Genomic DNA, 26,812 nt, shown 5'->3' with positions numbered 1-26,812 from the left:
TGCATACTGTAAACCTTTGCTATAAATTATGTCTCTTACGATCTAATACATCACAACCACCTGATGAAAGAGCAGAGCTCTGAAAGCTAGTGCTTCCAAATGAACCTGTTGGACTATAACCTGGTGTTGTGTGATTTTTAACGAATGGAAGGAAGAAGTAGTCAACAAAACTTCCTCTTCTGATTACTATCCAAACAAATCCTTATTTCACTGTGAATTTCTCCATGGTAAATAGGCTTCTACCATTCCTTATCTCCACTCTCTAAATCCTTATCTTGATTCTCTAATTCCATACCTTACCTCTCTAATTTCTTAAGTCAGGTCTCTAATTCATTATCTTGGATCTCTAGTTCCATATCTATACACACTAATTCCTTACCTCGAGCGTCTAATTCCTTAGCTTGGCTCTCTAATTACTTATCACAACTCGCTAATTACTTCCCTCAACTCCGATTATTTATCTTGTCTCTCTATTTCCTTATCCTAGTTCTTTAATTCCTTACCTTATCTCTCTATTTCTGTATCTTGGCTGACTATTTTCTTATCAGCTCTTTAATTCCTTATCCTGGCTCTCTACTTATATTGGCTCTCTAATTCCATTTTTGGTTCACTAGTTCCTCCACTCTGGTCTCTAATTCCATGCCTCTCTTTTTTTTTAAACTGCCTGTCTAATTTTTTAAACTGGATGTCTAATTTTGTAAACTGGCTCTCTAATTTCCTGTCACAAGTCTAGTTTCTTAATTTTGCTCTCTAATTCCTTATCTCAATTTTATAGTGCTTTAACTTGATTCTCTAATTCCTTATTTTCACTCTCAAATTCCTTGTCTTGGCTCTTTCGTCACTTGAACAAAGTATTGTGGGCAGCTCCTTTTCTCACAGGACTGTCCCTCTGTAACAGTAGGAGGAGTTTCACAGGGCAATGACAATAACCTATTGGTGGGGCTGAGGGAGGCAGAGGGTTTGAATTTTAATGTCACCCAGTTTGACCTTTTCCATGGTTCAATTCCAGGTCCCGCTGCCTGTAAATGTGGACCAACAGTACACTGAAGGAAAGAGAGAGTATTGAGCTTACTTTCTTAAGAGTGATGACGCCCTCCTGGGTCTGTGAGTCTGTTGTGATCTCAAACACATCCATCCCATCTCCATCGATAATTTCATACAACGACCTTGCGTTTTGTCCCAAGTCCCGGTCATTCGCCTTGACCCTTCCTGTGACATCACCAACTGCCATGTCTTCGAGAACAGACAGATGGTAAAGGCCTTAAAGAAACAGAGTGGATCAGTGCTCATTGGTAGTCCATTCTTAATAAACAAGCAGGAGAAAAAGTGAGGCTTTACAGCCAGTTAATGCTGACATTTCCACAAGCAATTCTTGTCTTCTTACTTTCCAGTGAGAAATAGGACTAACTTTTACTGTAGCTGAAAATATGTTGCTGGAAAAGCGCAGCAGGTCAGGCAGCATCTAAGGAACAGGAAATTCGACGTTTCGGGCATAAGCCATTCCTGATGAACGTCGAATTTCCTGTTCCTTGGATGCTGCCTGACCTGCTGCGCTTTTCCAGCAACATATTTTCAGCTCTGATCTCCAGCACCTGCAGTCCTCACTTTCTCCTCTAACTTTTATTGTACAGATTTCTAGTGTCTAACTATTCATAACTATCAGCGAATTAAAACTGAGAGAGCTGCAAAAGAGACATCTGAGGAATGAAATGATCAATGGATCTCAAAACAAGGTGAAAGTGAGGGATGCAGATGCTAGAGATTAGAATCAAGAGTGTGGTGCTGAAAAAGCACAGCAGGTCAGGCAGCATAGAGAGAGGAGGAGAACGTCTTCAAGGTAAGCATCCTTGGAAGAAGATTCACAGTCAGGTTAAAATCAACTAGGTTGCCTGACCTGCTGTGCTTTTCCAGCATCACACTCATGACTCTACTCCCCAGCATCTGCAGTCCTCACTTTTGCCTAGTTGATTTTAACCTTACTGCAAATCTTCTTCCAAGGAGATGCAGATGCTGGAGATTAGAGTCAAGAGTGTGGTGCTGGAAAAGCACAGCAGGTCAGGCAACCTAGTTGATTTTAACCTGACTGTGAATCCTCTTCCAAGGATGCCTACCCTGAAGAAGTTCTCCTCCTCTTTCGATGCTGCCTGACCTGCAATCTCAAAACAGAGTCCTGCAGACGCCTAGAGCAGCAATAGTGGCTTTGCAGGAGGTTCAAACAGTAGCAGTCAGGCAAGGTTCGATGTGAGCTGGGAGACAGAATTGGACTGCGACCTGCAAATCTGCAGCACCCTGTTTGTTTTTAAATTCAATTCATGGGAGGTGGGAGCCAGTGTTTGGTTCAGGTCTTATTGTTGGGGCAATAAAGGAGGGCGGCAATGAAAAAACATGGAGTCTGAGGACCAGTAGTAGCAGTCCCAGAGCACCAGGAGCTGCTCTCTCAGAGGACAGGTGACCAGTGGTGAGTTTAACCTGAGGGTCACCATGCCTCAGGCTTCAGCCTTTGTGGAAGTTAGATGCAAGTTGTTGGCATCACTCTGAATCACAAAACAAGTTGTCCAAACATCCGAGCCAACCAACTGCTGAGGCAAATTCACTGTGACTGTTTGGGAATTCCTTTGCAAATACAGTTGATGTAATTCCCACAGAGCATACATATAATGAAGTAACACTGCACTTTTTATAGCTTTCTACTGTCAATCAATCAGTTGAAAGGTCAACACATCATTCGATGCCCCGTGATGTTCACCCCCCATGACGATGAATGTTGTGGTTATTCCAAAGGATAGAATTTTGTCCTGTATACCGTGCCCTCAGATAGTACATCCCTGAAGTGAACAGCTGAAGCAAAGCTGATTGCACTTGTCGTGATATCTTGTCTAATTTCTTCAAGAGGCCATGTTGAGCTGTTGAGGAAGCTGCGTGAGTCCTCATTTCAAGGGAAGGCATACTGATGAGTACCCAACTCCTCCCCCAGGCTTGGGAACATGGAGACGCCCTGCCCCAGAGGCCTTTCAATTCACTCATTATCAAAATTCAATCAGAGGTTCTGCCTGACGACACAAATCAAATGGTATCTCCAGCTTGCCACCACTTGCCTGGAAGAGGGAGGAGCAATCAAGCCACGGCAAGAGAATGAAGGTCCTTCACTACCTTCACCCCACCAACAACCCAATATAGCGCTCCCTGCCACCCTCATCCTTGTACCAGTGTTGCCCCCTTAGAATGTCAGACATTGAGAATCCGTTTGAGCACTACACAACTCCAACGATCACCAAGTCACATTGATGAGCCACAACTGCCCAGAATTCAATATCTTGAATTTATTGGAAATTTACTCTTGGAGAATTCCTACTTTGGGAGGATGCTTTTCCAAAAGATGTGTAACTGTCGCTACACAAATCAAGGGAACTACTACCTAAATTTTCTGCTCAGCATTCTTTTTGATTTAATGTCAGAATTTAAAGATTCTCCCCCTTCCCATTGAAAACGTACACAATAGCTCTGTAAATCCATCAGACAGTGCTATTGCAAGCATAACTGAATTTAAAAGAATAATAAGGTGGTTATGGTAGGGGATTTTAACTTTCCAAAAATAGATTGGGACTACCAAAGTGTTAAGGGTTTAGATGGAGAGGAATTTGTTAAGTGTGTACTAGAAAAATGTTTGACTCAGTATGTGGATGCACCTACTAGAGAAGGTGCAAAAGTTGACCTGCTCTTAGGAAATAAGGCAGGGCAGGAGACTGAGATATCAGTGGGGGAGCACTTTGGGGCCAGCAACCATATTTCTATTAGATTTAAAATAGTGATGGAAAAGCATAGATCAGATATAAAAGTTGAAGTTCTAAATTGGAGAAAGGCCAATTTTGACGGTATGAGGCAAGAACTTTTAAAAGCTGACTGGGGCAGATGTTTGCAGGTAAAGGGATGGCTGTAAAATGGGAAGCCTTCAGAAATGAGACAACAAGAATCAAGAGAAAGTACATTCCTGTTAGGGTGAAAGGGAAGGCTGGTAGGTATAGGGAATGCTGGATGACTAAAGAAATTGAGGGTTTGCTTCAGAAAATTAAGGAAGCATATGTCAGGTATAGACAGGATAGATCAAGTGAATCCTCAGAAGAGTATAAAGGCAGTAGGAGTATACTTAAGAGGGAAATTAGGAGGGCAAAAATGGGACATGAGATAGCTTTGGCAAATAGAATTAAGGAGAATCCAAAAGGTTTTTACAAATACATTCAGGACAAAAGGGTAACTAGGGAGAGAATAGGGTCCCTCAAAGATCAGCAAGGTGGCCTTTGTGTGGAGCCACAGAAAATGGGGGAGATACTAAACGAGTATTTTGCATCAGTATTTACTGAGGAAAAGGAAATGGAAGATATAGACGGTAGGGAAATAGATGGTGACACCTTGCAAAATGTCCATATTACAAAGGAGGAAGTGCTGGATGTCTTGAAATGGATAAAGGTGGATAAATCCCCAGGACCTGATCAGGTGTACCCGAGAACTCTGTGGGAAGCAAGAGAAGTGATTGTTGGGCCTCTTGCTGAGATATTTGTATCATTGATAGTCACAGGTGAGGTGCCGGAAGACTGGATGTTGGCTAATATGGTGAGACTGTTTAAGAAGGGTGGTAAGGATAAGCCAGGGAACTATAGACCAGTGAGACTGATGTCGGTGTTGGAGCAAGTTTTTGGAGGGAATTCTGATAGACAGGATGTAGATGTATTTGGAAAGGCAAGGACTTATTAGGGATAGTCAACATGGCTTTGTGCATGGGAAATCATATCTCACAAACTTGATTGAGTTTTTGAAGAAGTAACAAAGAGGATTGATGAGGGCAGACCAGTAGATGTGATCTATATGGACTTCAGTAAGGCATTCGTCAAGGTTCCCCACGGGAGATTGGTTAGTAAGGTTAGATCTCATGGAATACAGGGAGAACTAGCCATTTGGATACAGAACTGGCTCAAAGGTAGAAGGCAGAGGGTAGTGGTGGAGAATTGTTTTTCAGACTGGAGGCCTGTGACCAGTGACTGTGAAAAGGACTGGAACTGTGTCTTCTACTTTTTGTCATTTACATAAATGATTTGGATGCGAGCATAAGAGGTACAATTAGCAAGTACGTAGATGACACCAAAATTGGAGGTGTAGTGGACAGCGAAGAAGGTTACCTCAGGTTAAAACAGGATCTTGACCAGATGGGCTAATGGGCTGAGAAGTGGCAGATGGAGTTTAATTCAGATAAATGCGAGGTGCTGCACTTTGGGAAAGCACATCTTAACAGGACCTATACATTTAATAGTAAGGTCTTCGGTAGTGTTGCTGAACAAAGAGACCTTGGAGTGCAGGTTCATAGCTCCTTGAAAGTGGAGTAGCAGGTAGATAGGATAGTGAAGAAGGCATTTTGTATGCTTTCCTTTATTGGTCAGAATATTGAGTACAGGAGTTGGGAGGTCACCTTGCGGCTGTACTGGACATTGGTTAGGCCACTATTGAAATATTGCGTGCATTTCTAGTCTCCTTCCTATCGGAAAGATGTTGTGAAACTTGAAAGGGTTCAGAAAAGATTTACAAGGATGTTGCCAGGGTTGGAGGACCTGAGCTACAGGGAGAGGCTGAACAGGCTGGGGCTGTTTTCCCTGGAGCATCGGAGGCTGAGGGGTGACCTTATAGAGGTCTACAGAATTATGAGGGGCATGGATAGGATAAATAGGCAAAGTTTTTTTCCCTGGGGTTGGGGAGTCCAGAACTAGAGGGCATAGGTTTAGGGTGAGAGGGGAAAGATATAAAAGAGACCTAAGGGGCAACTTTTTCACGCAGAGGGTGGTACGTGTATGGAATGAGCTGCCAGACGATGTGGTGGAGGCTGGTAGAATTGCAACATTTAAGAGGCATTTGGATGGGTATATGAATAGGAAGGGTTTGGAGGGATATGGGCCGGGTGCTGGCAGGTGGGAATAGATTGGGTTGGGATATCTGGTCGGCATGGACGGGTTGGACTGAAGGGTTTGTTTCCATGCTATACATCTCTATGAGTCTATAAATCATGACCAATTTTTTTTTAATGAAAACTCCCAAACAGAGTGCGCAGCATGGTGGCTCAGTGGTTAGCACTGCTGCCTCACAGCACCAGGAACGTAGATTTAATTCACGCCTCAGGCAACAGGAGTTTGCGCATTCTCCCCATTTCTGCGTGGGTTTCCTTTGGGTGCTCCAGTTTCCTCCCACAGTTCAAAGATGTGCAGATTAGGTGAATTGGCCATGCTAAATTGCCCATAGTGTTAGGTGGATTAGTCAGGGGTAAATAAAGGGGGTGGGTTTCTCTTCGGAGGGTCGGTGTGGACTTGTTGGGCCGAAGGGCCTATTTCCATACTGTAGGTATCTAAACAAGAGTGACATACAACATTTGATTGCACTATTTCCCCCAGTGAAATAACTCTCAAGATCAAAGACAGAATATCACAGTATATCTGAATGTTCAAAAGGCATTTGATAAGTTACTGCACTACGCTACTCAAGAGGCTACTATGCTGGAAGTCTTTTATTCAAACGGACAGTAGTTTGGCTAATGATTAGAACACAAAGTTGTGATAAGGGTGTTTTTAAGAAGGTAACTAATGGCTCGTGGAGTGCTGAATGATTTAGTGCTGGGGCCACTATTATTTCCAACACCTATTTATGACCTGGATGAGGGAGGTGAACGTACTATAGCAAAGTTTGCAGATAACACAGAAGTGGTTAGGGTCATACAAAGAGTCAACAAAAGTACAAAGACAGGTTATGTGAGTGGACAGAAACTTGGCAGATATAAAATAATGCCGAAAAGTGTGCAATTTTGCAGTTTGCTGGGAAGAACAGGCCAAGTTGAATATTACAAGAGGACTTCAGAGAACTACAGATTCTCAGAACTTGGGAGTCCCAGTGTATAAATTATAGGAAACTCATATCCAGACCTGCTGGTAATAGAGAAGGCAAATGAAATCTTGGCATTAATTTCAAGGGGTATGGAGTATGAACGTAGGGAATTGCTGTTAAAACTGTACAAGGAAGCAGTTCAACCAAACTTGGAGTTCTGTGGCAAGTTTTGGACCCCTTATCTGAGGAAATAATCTAAGGACGTACTGGCTTTGGAGACAATCCACAGAAGTTTCACTCGGCTGATCTCACTTAGAGAAAGTTTTTCTTAGGGTGGAAGTTGAATAGGTTAGACCTGCACTCATTGGAGTTTAGGAAATGCCTAGAGGTTGTTTCACCTTGTGGGATATTCTCAAACCAGAGGATATAATGACAGTGTAAAGGGTTATCCATTTAAGACAGAAATGAGATGGATTTTTAAAATCTCAAATGTCAGTTAATCTTTGGAATTCTTTGCTGCAGAAGGCTGTCAATGCTGGGTTGTTAAGTATATTCAAGACTGGCAAGGGACGTGCTGGTCTAATGGTATTACGCTGGGCTGTTAATCCAGAGATCCAACTGATATCCTGGGGACTTGAGTTCAGATCCATGACCACAGCAAGTGGTGGAATTTAAATTTAACAAATATCAGGAGTTAAGAGTCTACTGACGAAAGTTCAGTGCAAGCATAAAATCAACAGTCCTGCACAATCTTAATGAAATAACCATTGTCTATTTGTGAATCAAAAGTGAAATATTCTTTGGGTTTGCAGCCTCAGAGAGACACACAGGGTTAATGATATAGTGAACACTACAGTAGACAACACTAGCAGAGGAGGATGGTTCCCCTTTGTGGGAAACTAATATGAGAGAACATAATTTAAAAATAAGAGATTTCTCTTTTAAGACAGAAATGAGGAGATTTATTTTCTTTCAGGGGGTCATTACGGTATAATATTCCTTTCCTGTGAGGGTAATGGAAGATGGGTCTTTAAATTTATTCATGGTTTCGTTGTTTGGAGTTTCGATCGATCGGGGAGTCAAGGGTTGTCGGGAACAGACAGGAAAGTGGAGCCTCAAACGTAACCCGATCAACTATTATCTTATTAAGTGGTGGGATAGGCTCAGAGGACCAAATGGCTTCTTCCTGCTGCTGAGATTCATGTTCTTATGATCATATTCATGAGTCGTATAACACTGAGGACAACCATGCAGTCCAAAACCCCTACGCCAGTTCTTTGTTACAGCTACTCAATTGGTCGCATGACCTTGCTCCTTCACCATTGGTTTTATTCTTTGACTTGTCGAATTGTCTTTTTGAATGAGAGAGGAGAGGAAAGAAAGAGATACTTGTCGAACTGAGTCGAGAGAAGATTAGAGCAGAAAGTGGACAAGAAGTGAAGTGAGAAGAAGAGAGAAAGGCAGGAAAGGGAGTGGGGGGAGATGTGAGTAGAAAGGGGACAGGTGAAGAGAAACAGAGAAGTAAACAAGATAACAGGAATAAAGGAGAGTAGAAAGGGAGAGATGAAGATGAGAGAATTAGAGAGTAGGTAGTGAAAAGAGGATGACAGCATGAGAAGAAAGAAAGGAGAGAAAAAAAGTTAAAAATCACACAACACCAGGTTATAGTCCGATATGTTTATGTAGAACATTAGCTTTTGGAGCGTCGTTCCTTCATCAGGTGCTTCATCAGCCAACCACCTGGTGAAGAAGTGTCGCTCCGAAAGCTGATGCTTCCAAATAAACCTGTTGGACTATAACCTGGTGTCGTGTGATTTTTAACTTTGTCCACCCCAGTCCAACACCGGCTCCTCCACATCAGAGAAAAGAAGATGTGAGAAAAAATGGAAGAGTTGTGACGGGAGAAAAGACGGGGAAAGGACAACAGAGGTGTGGAAAGTAGAAGATGTACGTGAAAAAAGCAGAGCAGTTTGACATAGGGCAGCACATTTTGCACGCATCTATGGAATAAGTGTTAACTTCACAAAGGTCAGTTTCTTGAACTTCCCTTTGTTACAGCGTCCTGATACTAGTGGCGCCTACAAAAATACACTAATACTTTAAGGGAAAACATAGAAATAAAACATTTTGTGGAAATCAGATTTTGTTATGTATTGAAAACCTTTTGGCTATAGTAACACATTTTATTGTGCCTCAAGATTAGCTGGATGCAGTATTATGGCAATTGTGTGTTATTCCAAGAAAATATTGCATTGAAAGAGTACAAGGTCACCAAAGCATATTTGAGGCTCTAAAATATTTAATTAAGCAACAATGGAATCCTGCCCAGAAAGCAGAAGGAACAGCTCAGTAAAACACAGTTCAAACATTAGGCCAAGGTTTCACCTCAATTCCATTGTAGTAATACCAGGATTTGTTCATCATTCTAGATCATGACCTCCGAATTGAATTAGCAGTTATTAACCCACGTTGGGAGGATTTTAAAATTCAACAAGAGAAAAAAGAATGATAAAGAGAAAGAAAATGGAATATGAGAGCAAATTAGCAAGAGACATAAAAAAAATTGTAAAAGTTTCGACAGGTGTATGAAAAGGAAGAGACTAGCAAAAGTAATCTTAGATCCTCTTATAGGCTGAGGCAGAGAATAATTATAATTGGAATACAGAAATCGTAGAAATATTAAATCTGTATCCTGGAGTAAAATACAACCAGTTTGATAATTGTGTGAACCAGGGGTGCAAGTGTAAATGTGACACTTAGAGATATTATTACTAGCCAAGAAATAGTGTTAAAGGAAATAATGTTAAGATTATTTGGCTCATAACATGGCAGAGGTCCACTTACTAAACGTTACATGTATTCCTATGTAGGCCCCTTTCCTCTGTGGCAAAAAGAACATGTCCAGGCACTGTATCCCTATGATTGAAGCAGAACCATGTGGGACTACAGATCCTTGTTCATTTGCCAAAGCATTGCCTTGACTCACCACAGCTCATTTACCAACAAATCAGCACCCTTTTCCCATGTAATGTAATTTGTTCCTCCTCCCTTTGAAATTTGGCATTCTCACACATGTCCTGATGAGTGCAAGTTCAAAATCCTTTGACAGCAAGCCTCACATTTTCAGCAACACAGCTTTGGTGAGACTACCTTTGTATCTCTATTTGAAAAAAAAAGATATAATTCTGTTTAAAGCAGTTCAGAGAATGAATGCTTGACTCATTCCTGGATTGAGAGTACTATGCTATGACAGAGGGTTGAACTAGATGGGTCTGTATCCATTGGGGGTTAGAAGGACAATAGGTGAACTTATTGAGACTTAGAAGAACACAGAACAAGTAACAAGAGTCAGTTTCTCAGCTCTTCGAGTTTACTCTGCAATTCAGCAAGATCATGGCTGACCTGATTGTAACCTCAACTCTACATTTCTGCACGTTCCTGATAATCTTTCATCCCCTTAGTAATAAAAAAAACCTATCTCTGCCTTAAAAATGTTTAAAGAATCTGCCTCCACTATGTTTTGAGGAAGGGAATGCTGAAGACGCCAAAGAATTAAAAAAAACTCTATGTGTCTGTTTTAAATTAATGACCACTTATTTTTCATGAATGACCCCTAGTTCTAAATTCATCCACAAGAGGAGACATCCTTTCCACATCGACTCAGTCAAGTCCCTTTGAGATCTCATGTGTTTTAAATTAAGTCACACCTGACTCTTTAAAATGCCAGAGGACACAGGCTTAGCCTGTCCAGTGTTTCCTCATTAGGCAATCCACTTGTTCCAGATATTAGTCTAGTAAACCTTCCATGAACTGTTTCCAACACATTAATGTCCTTCCATAAGTACAGTAACCAGTAGAGTAGAGAGCACTCCAGACGTGGTCTCGGCAATGCCCCTATGTAACTGAACCATAACCTCCCTAGTCTTGCATTCAATTTCCCTCGCAATAAGCATAAGATTCTATGACCTTTCTTCATTACTTGATGTACGTGCAGACTAACCTTTTGTGCTTTGAACATTAGGAAACCCAGATCCCTCTGCACCTCAAAACTCTTTCACCATTCAAATCATATGCCTTTTTTTATTGTCTGTCAAAGTGGCCAATTTCATGCTTTCCCACATTATACTCCATTTACCAATCTTTATTGACTCATTTTAGCTATGGATATTCCTTTGTCAGAACCTTATGTCCTCTATACAATGCACTTTCTCAGCTATCTTTGTCTCAATATCGCTTTCATATCTATGGTCCCCTCATCCAAATCATTTCTGTAAATTGCATTGAGTTGAGGCCGCTGCACTGACCCTTGCGGCACACCAGTTGTGATATACCGCTAGCCTGGAAAAGACCCATTCATTCGTACCTTCTGCTTCCTGTTAGCCAGGAAATTGTCTATCCATGCTAACATGTTACTGTCAACACCATGACTTCATATGTTCTGCAGTTACCTCAGATGTTGAACCTTATCAAATAAATACCTTCTGGAAAACAAATATAATACAGCCACTGGTTTTCCTTATTCACTGCAGAAGGTACTTCTTCAAAGAATGCTAGCAAATTACTTAAACATTATTTTCCTTTGACAAAACCATGTTTGCTCTGCCTCTTTATCTTGAACTTATCCAAGTGCCCTGTTACAACATCTTTGAAAATTGCTTCTAACGTTTTCCCTGTGACAGATGTTAAGCTATCTGGCCTGTGATTTGCCTTCTATCACCATCCCTTTTTGAATAAATGAGTGACATTCGCTATTTTCCAAGCTAAAAGAACCTTCCCCAAATCTAATGAGATTCTTAGAGAACTTGACATGGGCTTTGCAGAAAAGACATTTGCCCTGTGGGAAAGACGAGAATATGGAGTCTGGGAACAAGGGATTATCCATTTCTGATGGAGTGAGGAGAATTTGTTTCCCTTTGGAAAAGTTGCGGATCTTTGGAATTCTCTCCTCAGACTGCGGTACAGACAAGGTTGTTATATGTTTTTTAAGGGAGGGGTAGATAGATTATTGACGAATAAGGTCCTCAAAGATATTCAAGGATCTGCAAGAATGTACAGTCCACAATCAGTTGAGCCCAACTCTTATGGAAAGGTGGAACATGACCTACCTGCACTCTTCATAAGACAGTGCATATTTCTAATATCCTTTGAAAGGGGTCTGGACGTGGAGTCAATAAAAGAAAGAGACCACCAATCTTTAGAAAACATCAACAGGGTGTTGCTTAAGATCATTCATCAAAGTTTATTCTCCCAAAGTTTACTCACAAACATGCAACCGTATTTCTTTTTTTATTGTCACAGTCGTGGATTGGCTATTTCTCAGTTAGGTGAGAGAAAATGATGACCATAGATGCTGTGAGAGTCAGCATCAATAAGTGTGGCACTGGAAGAGTGCAGCAGCTCAGGCAGCATCCCAGGTGCAGGAGAATCAACATTTCAGGCATGAACCCTTCACCAGGATGCTGCCTGATCTGCTGTGCTTTTCTAGCACCACATTCTTTGGATTATTTCAGCAAGTGTCGGGCTACCAGAATATGTCGGCAAAAACAATGACTGCAGATGCTGGAAACCAGATTCCGGATGAGAGTGGTGCTGGAAAAGCACAGCAGTTCATGCAACATCCGCGGAGCAGAAAAATCGACGTTTCGGGCAAAAGCCCGAGTATTCTTGATGAAGGGCTTTTGCCCGAAACGTCGATTTTCCTGCTTCACGGATGCTGCATGAACTGCTGTGCTTTTCCAGCACCACTCTAATCCAGTACCAGAATACTTCACCGACCATTGAAGAAATAGCACAACGTGGAATTTACGAGAGTAAATTCAAAATTTAAATTTAAATTCCACTGATTGGAGAATGCAATGCTATTTCAACTGATGTATAAGTTTTAGCTTGACAGCTTGAACTCTATATTCAAACACAGTTCCAAAACAAAGAGTCATTGGATGCTCCAATCAATCATATTTAAATCAGCAATGATGTGGTCTGTGAATGTTACTGACTATTTATCTGAACAAATTGTATTTATTTTAGGATAGAGGAATTACCTGCTGCATGTCTCTACATGACTAGCTAATAATTGCTGCTTGTGTAAATATTTTTTTTCCCTCTTTAAACATTGGGGGCACAATTATCCACAAATGTCTTCCTGAATTTACTGATTGATTCTAGATACAGCAGCAAATCATAGAATCCCTACTGTGTGGAAACAGACCGTTTGGCCTAACAAGTCCACACCAACCCTCCAAAGAGTATCCCATCCAGACCTATTCCTCTCCCCTATTACTCTACATTTCCCTTGACTAATGCACCTGACCTAGATATCCCTGAACACATTGAGCGATTTAGCACGGCCAATTCACCTAACCCATGCATCTTTGGATAGTGGGAAGAAACCAGAGCACGTGGAGGAAACCCAAGCAGACTCCACACAGGGAGAACGTGCAAACTCCACACAGATAGTCACCCAAGACAGGGATTGAACCTGGGTCCCTGGCACTGTGAGGCAGCAGTGCTAACCACTGAGCCATCATGCTGCAAAGACCCATTCCCAACTAGGGAATCTCAACTAAGTTACCTTAAGGTTTAGAACTCTGTCTTGATGTCCATTACTTAGGCAAGAGAAAAGAAATCAGCAAAGGCTTTGCTCCTGAAGACTGCCCAGTTGATGCTTGTTGGAAATATCATTTTTTCACGATTTCATGGAATGTTAGTATTGTTGACAAGGCCATTGTTTATTTACCCATTGCTAATTACCCTTGTGGGAGGCTTACAATACAATAGATAATGTCCCCCCTGAGGCAGAAGTTCTAGCATCAATCCAAGACTTAATGTCCATAGAAGATATACTTGTAATGGGTTAACATCAAGCTGCAAACCTTTTGAACATGTAGGCTATGTTCCCCCTTCCAATAAGAATTGGGCGCATCTGATTGGGGACTACACATTCTTGCATTCCTTTGAATGTCTTTGAGAACCTTATTAATCAATCATCTATCTATCCCTCACGTAAAAATACTGCAGTCTGGGAAGAGAATTCCAAAGATTCACAATACTTACCGAGAAAAGGACATTCTCCTTATCTCTATCACAAATGGATAATCCCTTCCTTTTAAACTGTGTCTCCACATTATGGTCTTTCTCACAATAGTCAGAGCTATGAATGGAAGATATTCCTGGCCAACAGATGATGGAAAGTGAGTTGGAGTCTCTGCCATCACTACCGATAGCTCTAGACTGCAATATGCATCAAACGTGTATGTAACCACAGCAACTCAGATGTTCAGAGTGAACTGCACCACCTCATCACAGAACATGTTGATGGTGGCAGTAGTGAGCCACCTTCTTGTACTAGTGCTGACCATGTGACATAGGTGCATTCACAATGCTGTTTGGGAGGAAGTTCCTGGATTTTGATAGAAATGAAGGAATGGGGACAAATTTATGAGTTCAGACAGTATGTGACAGGCAGGGGAAGGAAGGTAGTGATGTTCTCATGCAGCTGATGGCCCATGGTCTTTTGGATAATTGAGGTTTAGAAGGTTTCTCTTGGTGAGTGTTGTAGCTTGTAAATAATGTACTCCACTGCCACCTTGAGTCTGTGGAATAGAGAATAGAGGTTGAAGATGATCAAATGGGAGACAATCCAACTGGCTACTTTGGTTTTTTTGACACTCCTGTTTATTTTTTTTCTCTTTTTTTCTCTCTATCGCTTTTTTTTACCCCAGCACCCATGAACTGGCTACTTTGTCCCAGATGGTTATAAGTTTCTGATTGGATCTCTACTAATTCATGTAAATGGAGTGTAATCAATCACATTACTGGCTGCTGCCTTATCAATGTTGGTCCAGCACTGGGGAGGCAGGTGATGAGCTACTCACCACAGAATATCCAACCTGCTCTTGTAATCACATATTTACGTGGCGAGTCCAACTTAGCTTGATCAGTGGTAACACCAGAATAGTGATGGTTGAGGACTTGGTTGCTGGATATCAGTGTTTGGGTTCTCTCTTTTGGACAAGAGAGTAGATTTGAATGACATAAATGTGACTTGTCATTTGTCAGCTTAAGCTTGGTGTTGTCCCAGTCTTGTTTCGTGTACTATTTTTTGAAGAGCTGCCAACTAAAACAAATATTTTGTTCATCTACTTCCTTCTCATTTTTGAGGCAAGTTCTGTGATGAAGTAGCTGTTGATGTTAGCGCCCAGGACAATATCTTAGGGATCCCGAACAATGACATCCTGAGATTGAGATGATTGGCTTCTCCTAACAACCATAACCATTTTTCTTTGCAATTAGATATGACTCCTGCTAAATGTTGGATGCTGCAAAACATTACACTTGGTTGTGATAATATCTTGAGTTAAATCACCTCCTCATGTCTAGTGGCAGGGCAAGTACAGGAAGACTGGCTTGATACAAATGGAGACCAGTGTTAATGGAACTGTACTATCAAGGGGGATGGGGGTGAGACAATGAAGGGTGGAGGGGTCATTGAAAAGAGTTGGGAACTGGTGGAATCTATAGAAGTAGTAAACAATGTGAGGACGGTGTCACCATTTACAGCAATTGGAACTATTTTAATTTCAAAGCACAAACAACAAAGCAGGCTTAACAGGAATGTTAAGAGACTTAATCAAGTAAATATATTTCCAGCCAACAATGAAATTGTGATAAGACTTGGTATACAATATGGTTATCTTTCTCTCCTCGTGAAAACACTCTTCAAAATAACCTTGTAGATCACCTGCCCTGATATCCCCTTGCTTGGAACTGAAGCAATTTTTGCTAGTCTGATAATTCTCCTTTGAAGTACTTTGGGAGGCTTTTGCATGTTACAAATATTTTAGATATGAAAAGTATTGATGAAGGGGAGTTTAAAATGGAGAAGGAACAGCCAAAGCAGCTCAGGTGTTTAGGGAGCACCACTCTTTTCAAAAACCAAACTCAAGTGAGATGGCATCTAGTACATCCTTGAGCACCTCCTTGTGGCAGAGAGGAAGTAGAGCTGGAGTGAAAGTCAAGGCTTGGTACTAACTTGACATTATTTATTGGGGATTGGATCTCATCTGGGGTTTGAGGGTCAGGTCAGGCAGCTGAAGAGAGGATCATAGAATTATATGGCCTGCAAGAAGCCATTTGGGGCCATTTCTTCAGAAGAACTATCCAACTGATCTACGTCTGCTGCTTTTCCCTCCAAGTTCTGCAAACCTCTCTTTTTTAACAGTGCCATGGAATGCAAGAGGACAGTGAGGGTGGGAGTTCTTAGCTTATCATCTCACTCTCTAAAAAAGGGAGAAACAACATGGCAAGGTAATCTACACAACAAGATGCCATGGAAGGCCAAACTTGGTTCTTCTGAAAGCTGCAGCAGACAGTGAGGGAGAGGGAGTACAACAGAAGTGGCAGAGTGAGATGCTATGTCGTGTGTGGTGTGTGTGTGTGTGTGTATGCGCGCGTGCGTGTGTGTTTGTGTGTGTCTGTGTCTGTGTGTGGTGTGTCTGTTTGTGTGTGTGTGTGTGTGTGTGTGTGACAATTGCAATCGTATTCATTGGAGGATATTGAGCACAGTTCGCCTTTGGAGAAAAGGCACTAAGCCATATCAGATTGTGCAGATGGAGGCTGTATGGCTGGCCGCTCAACCGAAGCTTTATGTACCGTAAATCTGTTCCACAGGTTTCTCTTTTAAAATAACCTGCATTCCTTCAATGTAGAATAAGAAAAAAAATCCTTACATTCGGGTTACAAAGCACAGAATTTCTGTGATGGATGGCACTTACTTTGTGTAAACTTGGGCGGGTTGTCATTAACGTCAGTCAATGTGACTGTTACCGTTGTTGTTCCAGAGAGACCCCCCATGTGGCCTCCCATATCCTTTGCTTGTATCACCACCAGATATTCCTCTCGTGCTTCCCGATCCATGTTCGGAAGGGCAGTCCTTATAATTCCTAGTGCAAAAAAATGAGATAGTGTTTAAAAGAAGAAGAACATAAATTGTGCATGGAAAAAAAAAGCATGAAAGGTTAAAGCCATTTTTACAATTCAATAGACGAAACCTATTTTTATTAAAATCTTTTTTCTGTGAAAATGTATTTTTGGAATTGGAATATGGACTCACTCATGTGCATTGTCATTCAAGTGAGAGTGCCAGGGGAAATTTAATCTACCACTATTGCTGTCTAGTCTTCTAAAACCATGGCACTCAGGGGATCTTTAATATGCTCAGGGTTGACTTCTCCTGATCCTGATTTTTATTGTCCTTTCCTTAAGGACACAACTCCTTTGGAAAACAACTCAATAATTGAAGAGCCAGCAATTCTCTTTATCCTCCTCTTACCTTGTATGTGTTTAATTGTATTAGCAGCCAAGTCCATCTGCAGTTAAGTTAATTGTTTATCTATTGGAGAGCCAATTCTCCCTTCACTCCTGGTGACTCAGACTTCCAGGCTATAGCAAGGGAAGACCCCTTTTACTGCTGATTGCACATGGTTCAATGTGAAATGAATTTGAGCCCCATGTCAGCTCAAGTTTCAAATGTGCTTCAGAAAGGTCAGACACCAAGGTGAACACAGCATAAAAAAGGGATCCTTTTGGTATACTGGGAGTTAAGGCAATGGAGTAAAGCAAAAAAGAGCTTGACCCTCAGTGCAATCCATGCTGGGCCTCCAGTAGAATGCACAAATTTGCTTATGGAATGAGCTGCCAGAGGAATTGGGGGAAGGCTGGTACAATTGCTACAGTTAAAAAAGAAATCTGGATGGGTCTCAGAATAGGAAGAGTTTAAAGAGATATGGGCCAAATGCTGGCAAATGGGACTAGGTCAGATTAAGATGTCTGATTGGTGCAGACAGGTCTGTTTCTGTGCTGTATAACTATAAAACTTATTTCTAAGTGCTATTGATCAAGATATCAAAATTCAAGATGACGCTGGCAGAGGACAAAACTTTGCGAGCTCTCTACAGCAGATCTTATTCTAACATTTCTTACAATCATTCTTTGTATGTGGTGCCTGTACTGCATGCAAAACAAAACTTTTCACTATACTTAGATGCATGTGACAATAATAAATCAAGACAAATCAAATTATTTCGAGTCGGATAAGGAACAGTGGGAGACCTTCTCATCTCTAGATCAGAAGGTTGTGGGTTCAACTCCTATTCCATAGATTTGAGTTTAGAATTTTATCTCGCACTGTCACAGCAGAACTTTCTTTATTCACTCACAGGATAACTGGGTCATCCCATTACTGCCCATCCCTAGTTGCCCTTAAGAAGGTGGTGGTCAGATGCTTTCTTGAACTATTGCTTGAGGTGCTGTAGATAGACCCGCAATGCTGTTAGGAAGGGATGTTGACCCAACATTTGGTCATAAGGAAGGGGAATTGCAGTGTTGGAGAGGCTGCCTCTCAATGACACATTAAACTACGAACATGGCTGCCTTCTGAGAAGGTATATGAAATATTCTATGACACTATCTTGAAGAAGAGCTGAGGATGGCTTTGCAGAGTCCTTGCCAATATTCACCCTTCAATCAACATCAGCACAAAATGTTCCTTCACAAAGTTCTACCCTACTCAGATCATGGCATTTTTTTTACCTTGGGCGCCTTGAGATGTCACAGACTTATCTTTCCATTCATGTCTACTTTTCAATCATCCATTCAGCAAAATGAAATCTGCTGACAAGATCTTGACAAGCACAAACTGGCTGCTGTGTTTCTTAAATCACAACTGCAATTGCACTTCAGAAAAAGTAATTCATTGTCTGCAAAGTGCTTTGGGATCACTCGAAGTTATAAAGAATGTGCAATATAAATAAATCAATGATTTCTAAAAGAAAGCTGTTTAACAATAAAATTGGATTTTCCTCTCAGTTTCTGATGGCTGCAAATCTGGCTGGTGTCCAGTTCACTTGGGGGCATTAACAACTAGTGGGGATCTTGACCAAGTTGCCATTTTCCACATATCAAAGGGAGAGAAAAAAAACAGCAAAAAAAAAAGTACAACTGTGAAATGAATGTATCAATTGTATTGGTCCTACATTATGGACTATACAAGACAGGTCAGATCAAGGTATCTCATTCACAAGTTTCAATGGTTTTGTCATCTGGTTTGTCATCCCATAATAATATCTACATGGATAGTGTTGGTCGGGAGAAGGGTAGGATGAGCATCATTGTAAGGTCCCCCTGCCATTCTCACCAATAAACTATCTGAATCATAACTGTGAACCAAGAAATCAAGATGAGGAGATGACGGTGTTGGACTGGGGTGTACAAAGTTAAAAATCTCACAACACCAGATTATAGTCCAACAGGTTTATTTGGAAGCACTAGCTTTGGGAGCACTGCTCCCTCATCAGGCTTATGATCCTGCTCCATAGCTATCTGATGAAGGAGCAGCACTCCAGCAGCTAGTGCTTCCAAATAGACCTGTTGGACTATAACCTGATGTTGTGTGATTTTTAACTTTGTCCAAGAAATCAAGAGCACGCTTAGTGTTCCTTTCAACAAATGGATTATAGCCATCATATTCACTTCAATAAATTACATAACTTGATAATGCTTCCCCACACATTAGGCACATTTTTAAAACAAAGTCATTGGGGATGCAACATGAGCATTTTAGGAAGATCATCGGTTATCAGCCCTCCTTCATTGCCCCATGGTCTGCTGTAACCCCCCAGGATCTTGGGTAAAGGTTAGACCCTCAGTTTGACATGTCATTTGAAAGATATTATCTTCACACTGGCACCTTGAAGTTTCAGTCTAGGTTTTCATGTGTCAGACTTGGAACATGTATTGAAACTACAATCTTATTTCGCAGAGTTGAGAGTGGTATATCTCTAAATGACGGCATCAAATACAAGATACATAGGCACTGGGGTCCCACATCCAATATCTTGCTGTTCTCTTCAGGCAACAAATTGCCCCAAGGTCTATGAGATTTGGGATCCTTCTCAATCATTTCTCTCTTTTCATGGTCTGTCCAAGAGAATAAAGTTTTGTAGCTTCAGTGAGTACAACTTGTCATTAAGCGTGTGGCTCTGCCTCAGAATGTACTGCCCAGAAACCCAGGGCTTTCTTCCTTTGGGTGTGTGATGTTTCTGTATGGCAGGGATAAAAGGCTAGAGCCACAGAGACACAGCAGAAGATAATGATGAGCATCCCACTAGCTCATTAGTTAAACCCTTCATAAGCAGGATCATCAACGTCAACATCAGGTTAATGAACCTGAACATTAGCATCAGTGCTGACTGACTTGTGATAGTCTGGTTTCCCATAATGATCAAGCTGACTGCAAAAGCAATGGAATGAAGGACGGATTGATTACTGGGGTGTGGGTGTCCTTTGTGAACCACCCTCTCAATTGTTTAATTGCTCCTGTATTGCTTTTCTATCAATGCACTTTGAGTAATTACTCCACACTATATTAACAAAAGAAGTTAAAGGGTGACTTTGGGTAAACTGTTAATAAAGCATCAAGAGTCTCCTCCTCTGAACCAAATTCAAGAAGAAGCTGTCCTTTCAGGTGACAATGTCTGAAGAATTGATACACCTTAAGGGTTAAATTATTGTAGAAATATATTAAGCAAAGTAGATTATGGTACATATGTTTGGTACTGTCTTGCTTCAAGGGTGATTCTATTTAATTTAAGCAATTTATTTCTTCTGGGAATAGAACGCAAATCTTGACCTCTTCTGAAGTTTCTTGGCAATGGAATTATGCAACTCAGAGGATTTTTGATGATACCAAATTGTACATCTATTAGTGAGAATGAGCTAGTAATTCATTCAGTGCTATCACATAACAGGTTCGCATTTGTCGAGTTATTTTTTTGCACGGTTTTTTTGCAGTGCATCTACAAAATGGTTTATTTATAATGATTTATAATAGAATGAACAAGATGCAACAGATTCTTATTATAATGATGCGGGCAGAAGTACAAGTTGAAAGTGCAGCTGCTAGACTGAGTGGATTGACTGAATCATTCAGACTGTGAGTTCCCCGATCCACAATGCAACCTGTACTTGGTTAACTGATCTCAGCTGGATGAACTTAAAGGAAACTCATGCAGTAGAAAGCAATAAGGGCTTCTGTGGTGCAGTGACAGTGTCCCCATCTCTGAGGTAGAAAGGCTAGGTTCAAGTCCCACCTCATCCAGTGCTGTGGGCTGGTTGCTTAGAAAGCTGTCTGGTGCCGCGAGGTATATGTTCCCAAACTCAACCATTCACTAATGATTGCACAATGATCAGCACCATTCTCAATTTAAGTACTGAAGTATAGGCTATAACGCAATAGTTGTATTTCTCTCTGACCACTTGCTATAGAAAATTGCGCTGTACAAGATCACTATAGAAAATCGCTACACACTGTCAGTAGCAAGTTTGCATTATCCAAACAGCGTCCACAATTCGTCAGTTGCGATATAGACAATTTGTGTTCATGAAATGCACATTATACCAGAACGACCTGTAGTCTATGTTCAAATGCAACAAGATTGGACAATATCCAGGCTTGGATTGACAAGTGGCAAGAAACATTCACACTAAGTAAACACCAGGCAATGATCACCTCTAACAAGAGACAATTGAATCATTGTCCCTTTGATTGGCACCCCATTCACCATCCTCAACATTCACTCCTTTCACACCAGTGTCCAGTGGCAGCATTGTGTATCATCCACAAGGTGTACCAGAACAACTCACCAAGGCTCCTTAGCACTTTCCCAACATACAACCACTTCTATCTAGAAGGACAAGGGTAGCAGGTACATGAGAACACCACCCTGTGCAAATTCCCTTCCAAACACACTTACATTCTGACTTGGAAATATATTACCATTCCTTCTCTATTGCTGGGTCCAAATTGTGGAATTCCCTCCCTCAGAACATTGTGAGTCAACTGACAGTATGGACTGCAGCAGTTCAAGAAGATAGCTGAGCACCACCTTCTTCAAGGCAACTGGGAATGGGCAAAAAATACTGGACAGCCAGTGATGCCCACACTCCACAAGTAAATTTTAAAAAACGTCATTCTGTGAAAACACCCAGTGTTTTATTTTTGTACATAGTCAGCAGGCTATTCTACCTGAAGGAAATTAGGTTCAAGAGGTCACAGCTAAAAGGCAATACACTCGTAAAACCTTGAACTACCAATTCTCTGATCCATGTTTCCCTCCATGCCTGGTTCTGAGCTGGGGAAGGCGATTGGTGAACTTTGACTGAAGTGACAGCAGGAATAGATCTTGGAAATATTACCTTTCAGGGTAACTAGTTCAATAACATGTAATTTCTATGTTTATCCACAAGACATATCACTTGAAGAAGTTACTAAACAATGACAGGAACTTTAAAAATTCCTGATGAAGGGCCTTTGCCCGAAATGGTAATTTTCCTGCTCCTCAGATGCTGTCTAGCCTGCTATGCTTTTTCAGCACCACTCTGATCTAAACTCTGTTTCCAGCATCTGCAGTCCTCACTTTTGCCCACCTTTAAAAAGCCACCATTGTTTAACAAGCAATAGACCTGCTCTTTCAATAGAGTTGTACATATACAGCCCTTCAATAGAACAATGCTAGCTTAGTTGGTTCGTTGGTTAGATGGTCAGTTTGCAATATAAAATTAAACAAAAACAGCTTGTGTTCAATTCCCACCCCAGGTAAGGTTACTATGAAGGAGTCTCCTTCTCAAACCTTGCTCTTTGCTTGAGGTGTGGTGACCCTCAGGTTAAACCACCCACAGTTTTATCTCTCTTATAAGAGCACAGAACTACAGCTACTCTATGCAGAACAACACTGCCCTCAGATGTAGCAAGCATATGCACTAATTTAGCAGAAAACAGTTCACGTAATGTAATACAGTTCATGTGTTTTATTGACTTGAGTTAAGGCTCATTTGTTTTATTTTCATTTTTCTCTTGGGCTCATGAGTCAAGAGTTCATCAGCAGAATCTTTCCTGATTTTTTTTCTTTGCCATGAAGTCACAACTGAAGTAGATCAAACCAACGGAACGAAAATTGTCTCCTTGACCCATTTAACTCCCGTTATGCCTACGCTCTGGCAACTTCCATCTCTGTCCCTGCCTGAAGGAGCTGATGACACTTCTTTCTCTCCCCCCACCCTGACAATCACAACAATCTTTCACCACACCCATTGTTGAGTTCTACCATTCATTCCCTTGCTGCAAATCTTGGCTGACTGGAAACTCACTTGCAAATGTGAAAATAATTTCACAAGGTAACGGGTCGGGAATGAGTGAAGTCAAGTCCCAAATTGCTCTCACATGGGTGGGCAGGACAGCAGTAGGATTTTGGCTGGCAGATCGGACCAGAAGGAATAAGCCAATCCTTTTTAAAAAATCTGAGAATTATTGGAATTTCCCAAAGAGCATTTTGATTTGTGACAGAGAGAGAAAAGGAGAGAGAGAGAGAGAGAGAGAGATAGTTGCGGTCAGAACCTTTTGGTAGCGTGTTGATGTTGGTTAGTTGGAAAAGTTGTTTGATTCATCCCACTTCTTCGCTTTTGACCCATAGTTTTGTATTGTTTTTTTACATCTCTATGCACCTATCCACTTAGAGTCAAAGAGTCAGCGAGATGTACAGCACAGTAACAGACCCTTTGGTCCAAAACATACATGCCAACCAGATATCCCAACCCAATTTAGTCTCACCTGCCAGCACCTGGCCCATATCCCTCCAAACCCTTCTCATTCATATACCCATCCAGATGCCTTTTAAATGTTGCAATCGTACTAGCCTCCACCACTTCCTCTGGTAGCTCATTCCATCTGTGGACTACCCTCTGTATGCAAAAGTGGCCCCTTAGGTCTCTTTTATATCTTTTTCCTCTCACCTTAAGCCTATGCCCTCTAGTTCTGGACTCCCCAGCCACATGGAAAAGCCTTTTTCTATTTATCCTATCCATGCCCCTCATGATTTTATAAATCTCTATAAAGTCACCCCTCAGCCTCCGCAGCTTCAGGGAAAACAGCCCCAGCCTATTCAGTGTCTCCCTATAGCTCAAATCTTCCAACCCTGTCAACATCCTTGTAAATCTTTTCTGAACCTTTTCAGGTTTCACAAGATCCTTCCGATAGGAAGGAGACCAGAATTGCATGCAATACTCGAACAGTGGCCTAACCAATGTCTTATATAGCCTCAACATGACCTCTCAACTCCTGTACTCAATACTCTGACCAACAAAGGATAACATACCAAATGTCTTCTTCACTATCATATCAACCTGCGACTCTATTTCCAAGGAGCTATGAATCAGCTATGAAAATAAAACAATCTGCACTCCACAATCTCTTTGTTCAGCAACCCTCCCTCAACCTTCTCATTAAGCGTATAAGTCTTGCTCTGATTAGCCTTTCTAAAATGCAGCACCTCACATTTTTCTAAATTAAACTCCATCTGCCCCTCCTCAGCCCATTGGCCCATCTGATCAAGAGCCTGTTGTAATCTGAGGTAACCCTCTTTGCTGTACATGAACCCTCCAATTTTGGTGTAATATGAAACTTACTAATTGTACCTCTTATGCTCACACCAAAATTATTTATCTAACTGACAAAAAGTAGTGGACCCAGCACCGATCCTTGTGGCACTCCGCTGGTCACAGGCCTCCAGTCTGAAAAACAACCCTCCACCACCACCTCTGTCTTCTACCTTTGAGCCAGTTTTGTATCCAAACAGCTAGTTCTCTCTGTATTCCATGAGATCTAACCTTGCTAACCCGTCTCCCATGGGGAACCTTGTTGAATTTCTTAATGAAATCTATATAGACTATGTCTACTGCTCTGCTCTCAACCATCCTCTTTGTTACTTCTTCAAAAAGCTCAATCAAGTCTGTGAGACACGATTTTCCATGCACAAAATCATGTTGACTATCCCTAATCAGTCCTTGCCTTTCTAAATGCATGTACATCCTGTCCCTCAGGATTTCCTCCAACAATGTACCCACCACCAAAGTCAGGCTCACTAGTCTATAGTTCCCTGGCTTGTCCTGATCACCTTTCTTAAACAGTGGCACCATGTTTGCCAAACTCCAGTCTTCCAGCATCTCACCAGTGACTATCGATGAATAAAATATCTGAGCAAGAGTCCCAGCATTCACTTCCCGAAATTCCCACAGAGTTCGAGGGTACAACCTGATCTGGTCCCAGGGATTTATCCATTCTAATGTGTTTCAAGACGTCCAGCACTTCCTCCTCTGTAATATGGACATTTTGCAAGATGTCACCATCTATTTCCCTACATTCTATATCTTCCATGTCCTTCTCCACAGGAAACATTGATGCAAAATATTCATTTAGTATCTCCCCCATCTCCTGCAGCTCCACACAAAGGCTGCCTTGCTGATCTTTGAGGAGCCCTATTCTCTCCTGAGTTACTCTTTTGTCCTTAATGCATTTGTAACAAGCCTTTGGATTCTCCTTAGCCCTATTTGCCAAAGCTATCTAATGTCCCCTTTTTGCCCTCCTGATTTCTCTCTTAAGTATTCTCCTATTGCTTTTATACTCTTCCAAGGATTCACTCGATCTATCGTGTCTATACCTTACATATGCTTCCTTCTATTTCTTAACCAAACCCTCAATTTATTTAGTCATCCAGCATTCCCTATACCCAACAGCCTTTGCCTTTCACCCTAACAGTAATATACTGTCTCTGGACTCTTGTTATCTCATTTCTGAAGTCTTTCTATTTTTCAGGCATCCCTTTACCTGCAAACATCTGCCCTCAATCAGCTTTTGAAAGTTTTTGCCTAATGCTGTCAAAATTAGTCTTCTTCCAATTTGGAGCATCCAATTTTAGATCTTTTCCATCACTATTTTAAAACTAATAGAACCATGGTCACTGGTCCCAAAGTGCTCCCCCACTGACACCTCGGTCACCTGTCCTGCCTTATTTCTCAAGAGTAAGTCAAGTTTTGCACCTTCTCTAGGAGGTACATCCACATACTGAATCAGAAAATGTTCTTGTACACACTTAACAAATTCCTCTCCATCTAAACCCTGAACACTATCCCAGTCTATGTTTCAAAAGTTAAAATCTGCTACCATAACCACCCTATTATTCTTACTAATAACTGAAATTTCCTTACAAATTAGTTTCTTAATTTCCCACTGACTATTAGGGGATCTATAATATAATTCAATAAAGCAATCATCCCTTTCTTATTTCTCAGTTCTACCCAAATAACTTCCAAGAATGTATTTCCAAGAATATTCTCCCTCGGTACAGCTGTAATGCTATCTCTTATCAAAATCACTACTCCCCCTCTTCTCCTGCCTCACTTTCTATCCTTCCTGTAGCATTTGTATCCTGGAACATTAAGCTGCCAGACCTGCCCATCCCTCAGCCACATTTCTGTAATTGCTATGATATCCCAGTCCCATGTTCCTAATCCTGCCCTGAGTTCATCTGCCTTCCCTGTTAGGTCTCTTGCAGTGAAACTAATGCAGTTCAGTTTATCAGTCCTACCTTGTTTTTTGCTTTGTATCTTCTTTTATCCACTGTACCAGTCTCAGATTGATCTCTTTCCTTGCTATCTCCCTGGGTCCCTCCTCCACCTTACCAGTCTAAATCCTCCCAAACAGCTCCAGCAAATCTCCCTGCTAGTATATTAGACCCCTCCAATTCAGGTACAATCCATCCTTCCTGTACAGATCACTTCTATCCCAGAAGAGATTACAATGGTCCAAAAATGTGAATCATTCTCCCCTGCACCAGTTCCTCAGCCATATATCCATCTGCTGTATCTTCCTATTCCTACCCTCTCTAGCCCGTAGCACTGGGGTAATTCAGATATATACTACTCTTGAGGATTTCCTTTTTAAATTCCTGCCTAACACTCTACATTCTCCTTTCCAAACCTAATCCTTTTCCCTTCCTATATTGTTGGCTCCAATGTGTACAATGACCCCCTGCTGGACCCTCTCCCCCTTGAGAACATTCTGCATTCT

General features: G+C 41.4%; 1 protein-coding gene across 2 annotated transcripts in view; it reads right to left on the bottom strand.

Annotated features, from left to right (window-relative positions):
• Window positions 1-26,812, bottom strand: part of LOC132823637 (cadherin-8-like) — a 299,713-nt gene that overhangs the window by 104,828 nt on the left and 168,073 nt on the right. For both annotated transcript variants that reach the window (XM_060837572.1, XM_060837573.1), the window contains 2 exons: window positions 16,629-16,796; window positions 1,073-1,260 (listed from right to left, as the gene is read on the bottom strand). In XM_060837572.1, the coding sequence (XP_060693555.1) occupies window positions 1,073-1,260; window positions 16,629-16,796 (356 nt within the window). The remainder of the gene's footprint in view (window positions 1-1,072; window positions 1,261-16,628; window positions 16,797-26,812) is intronic.

The sequence above is a fragment of the Hemiscyllium ocellatum genome, chromosome 17, assembly GCF_020745735.1.
Source record: "Hemiscyllium ocellatum isolate sHemOce1 chromosome 17, sHemOce1.pat.X.cur, whole genome shotgun sequence".
Taxonomy (NCBI): Eukaryota; Metazoa; Chordata; class Chondrichthyes; order Orectolobiformes; family Hemiscylliidae; genus Hemiscyllium; species Hemiscyllium ocellatum.
Note: the sequence above shows the minus strand (reverse complement) of the source record. Positions and strands in the feature narration are given on the sequence as shown.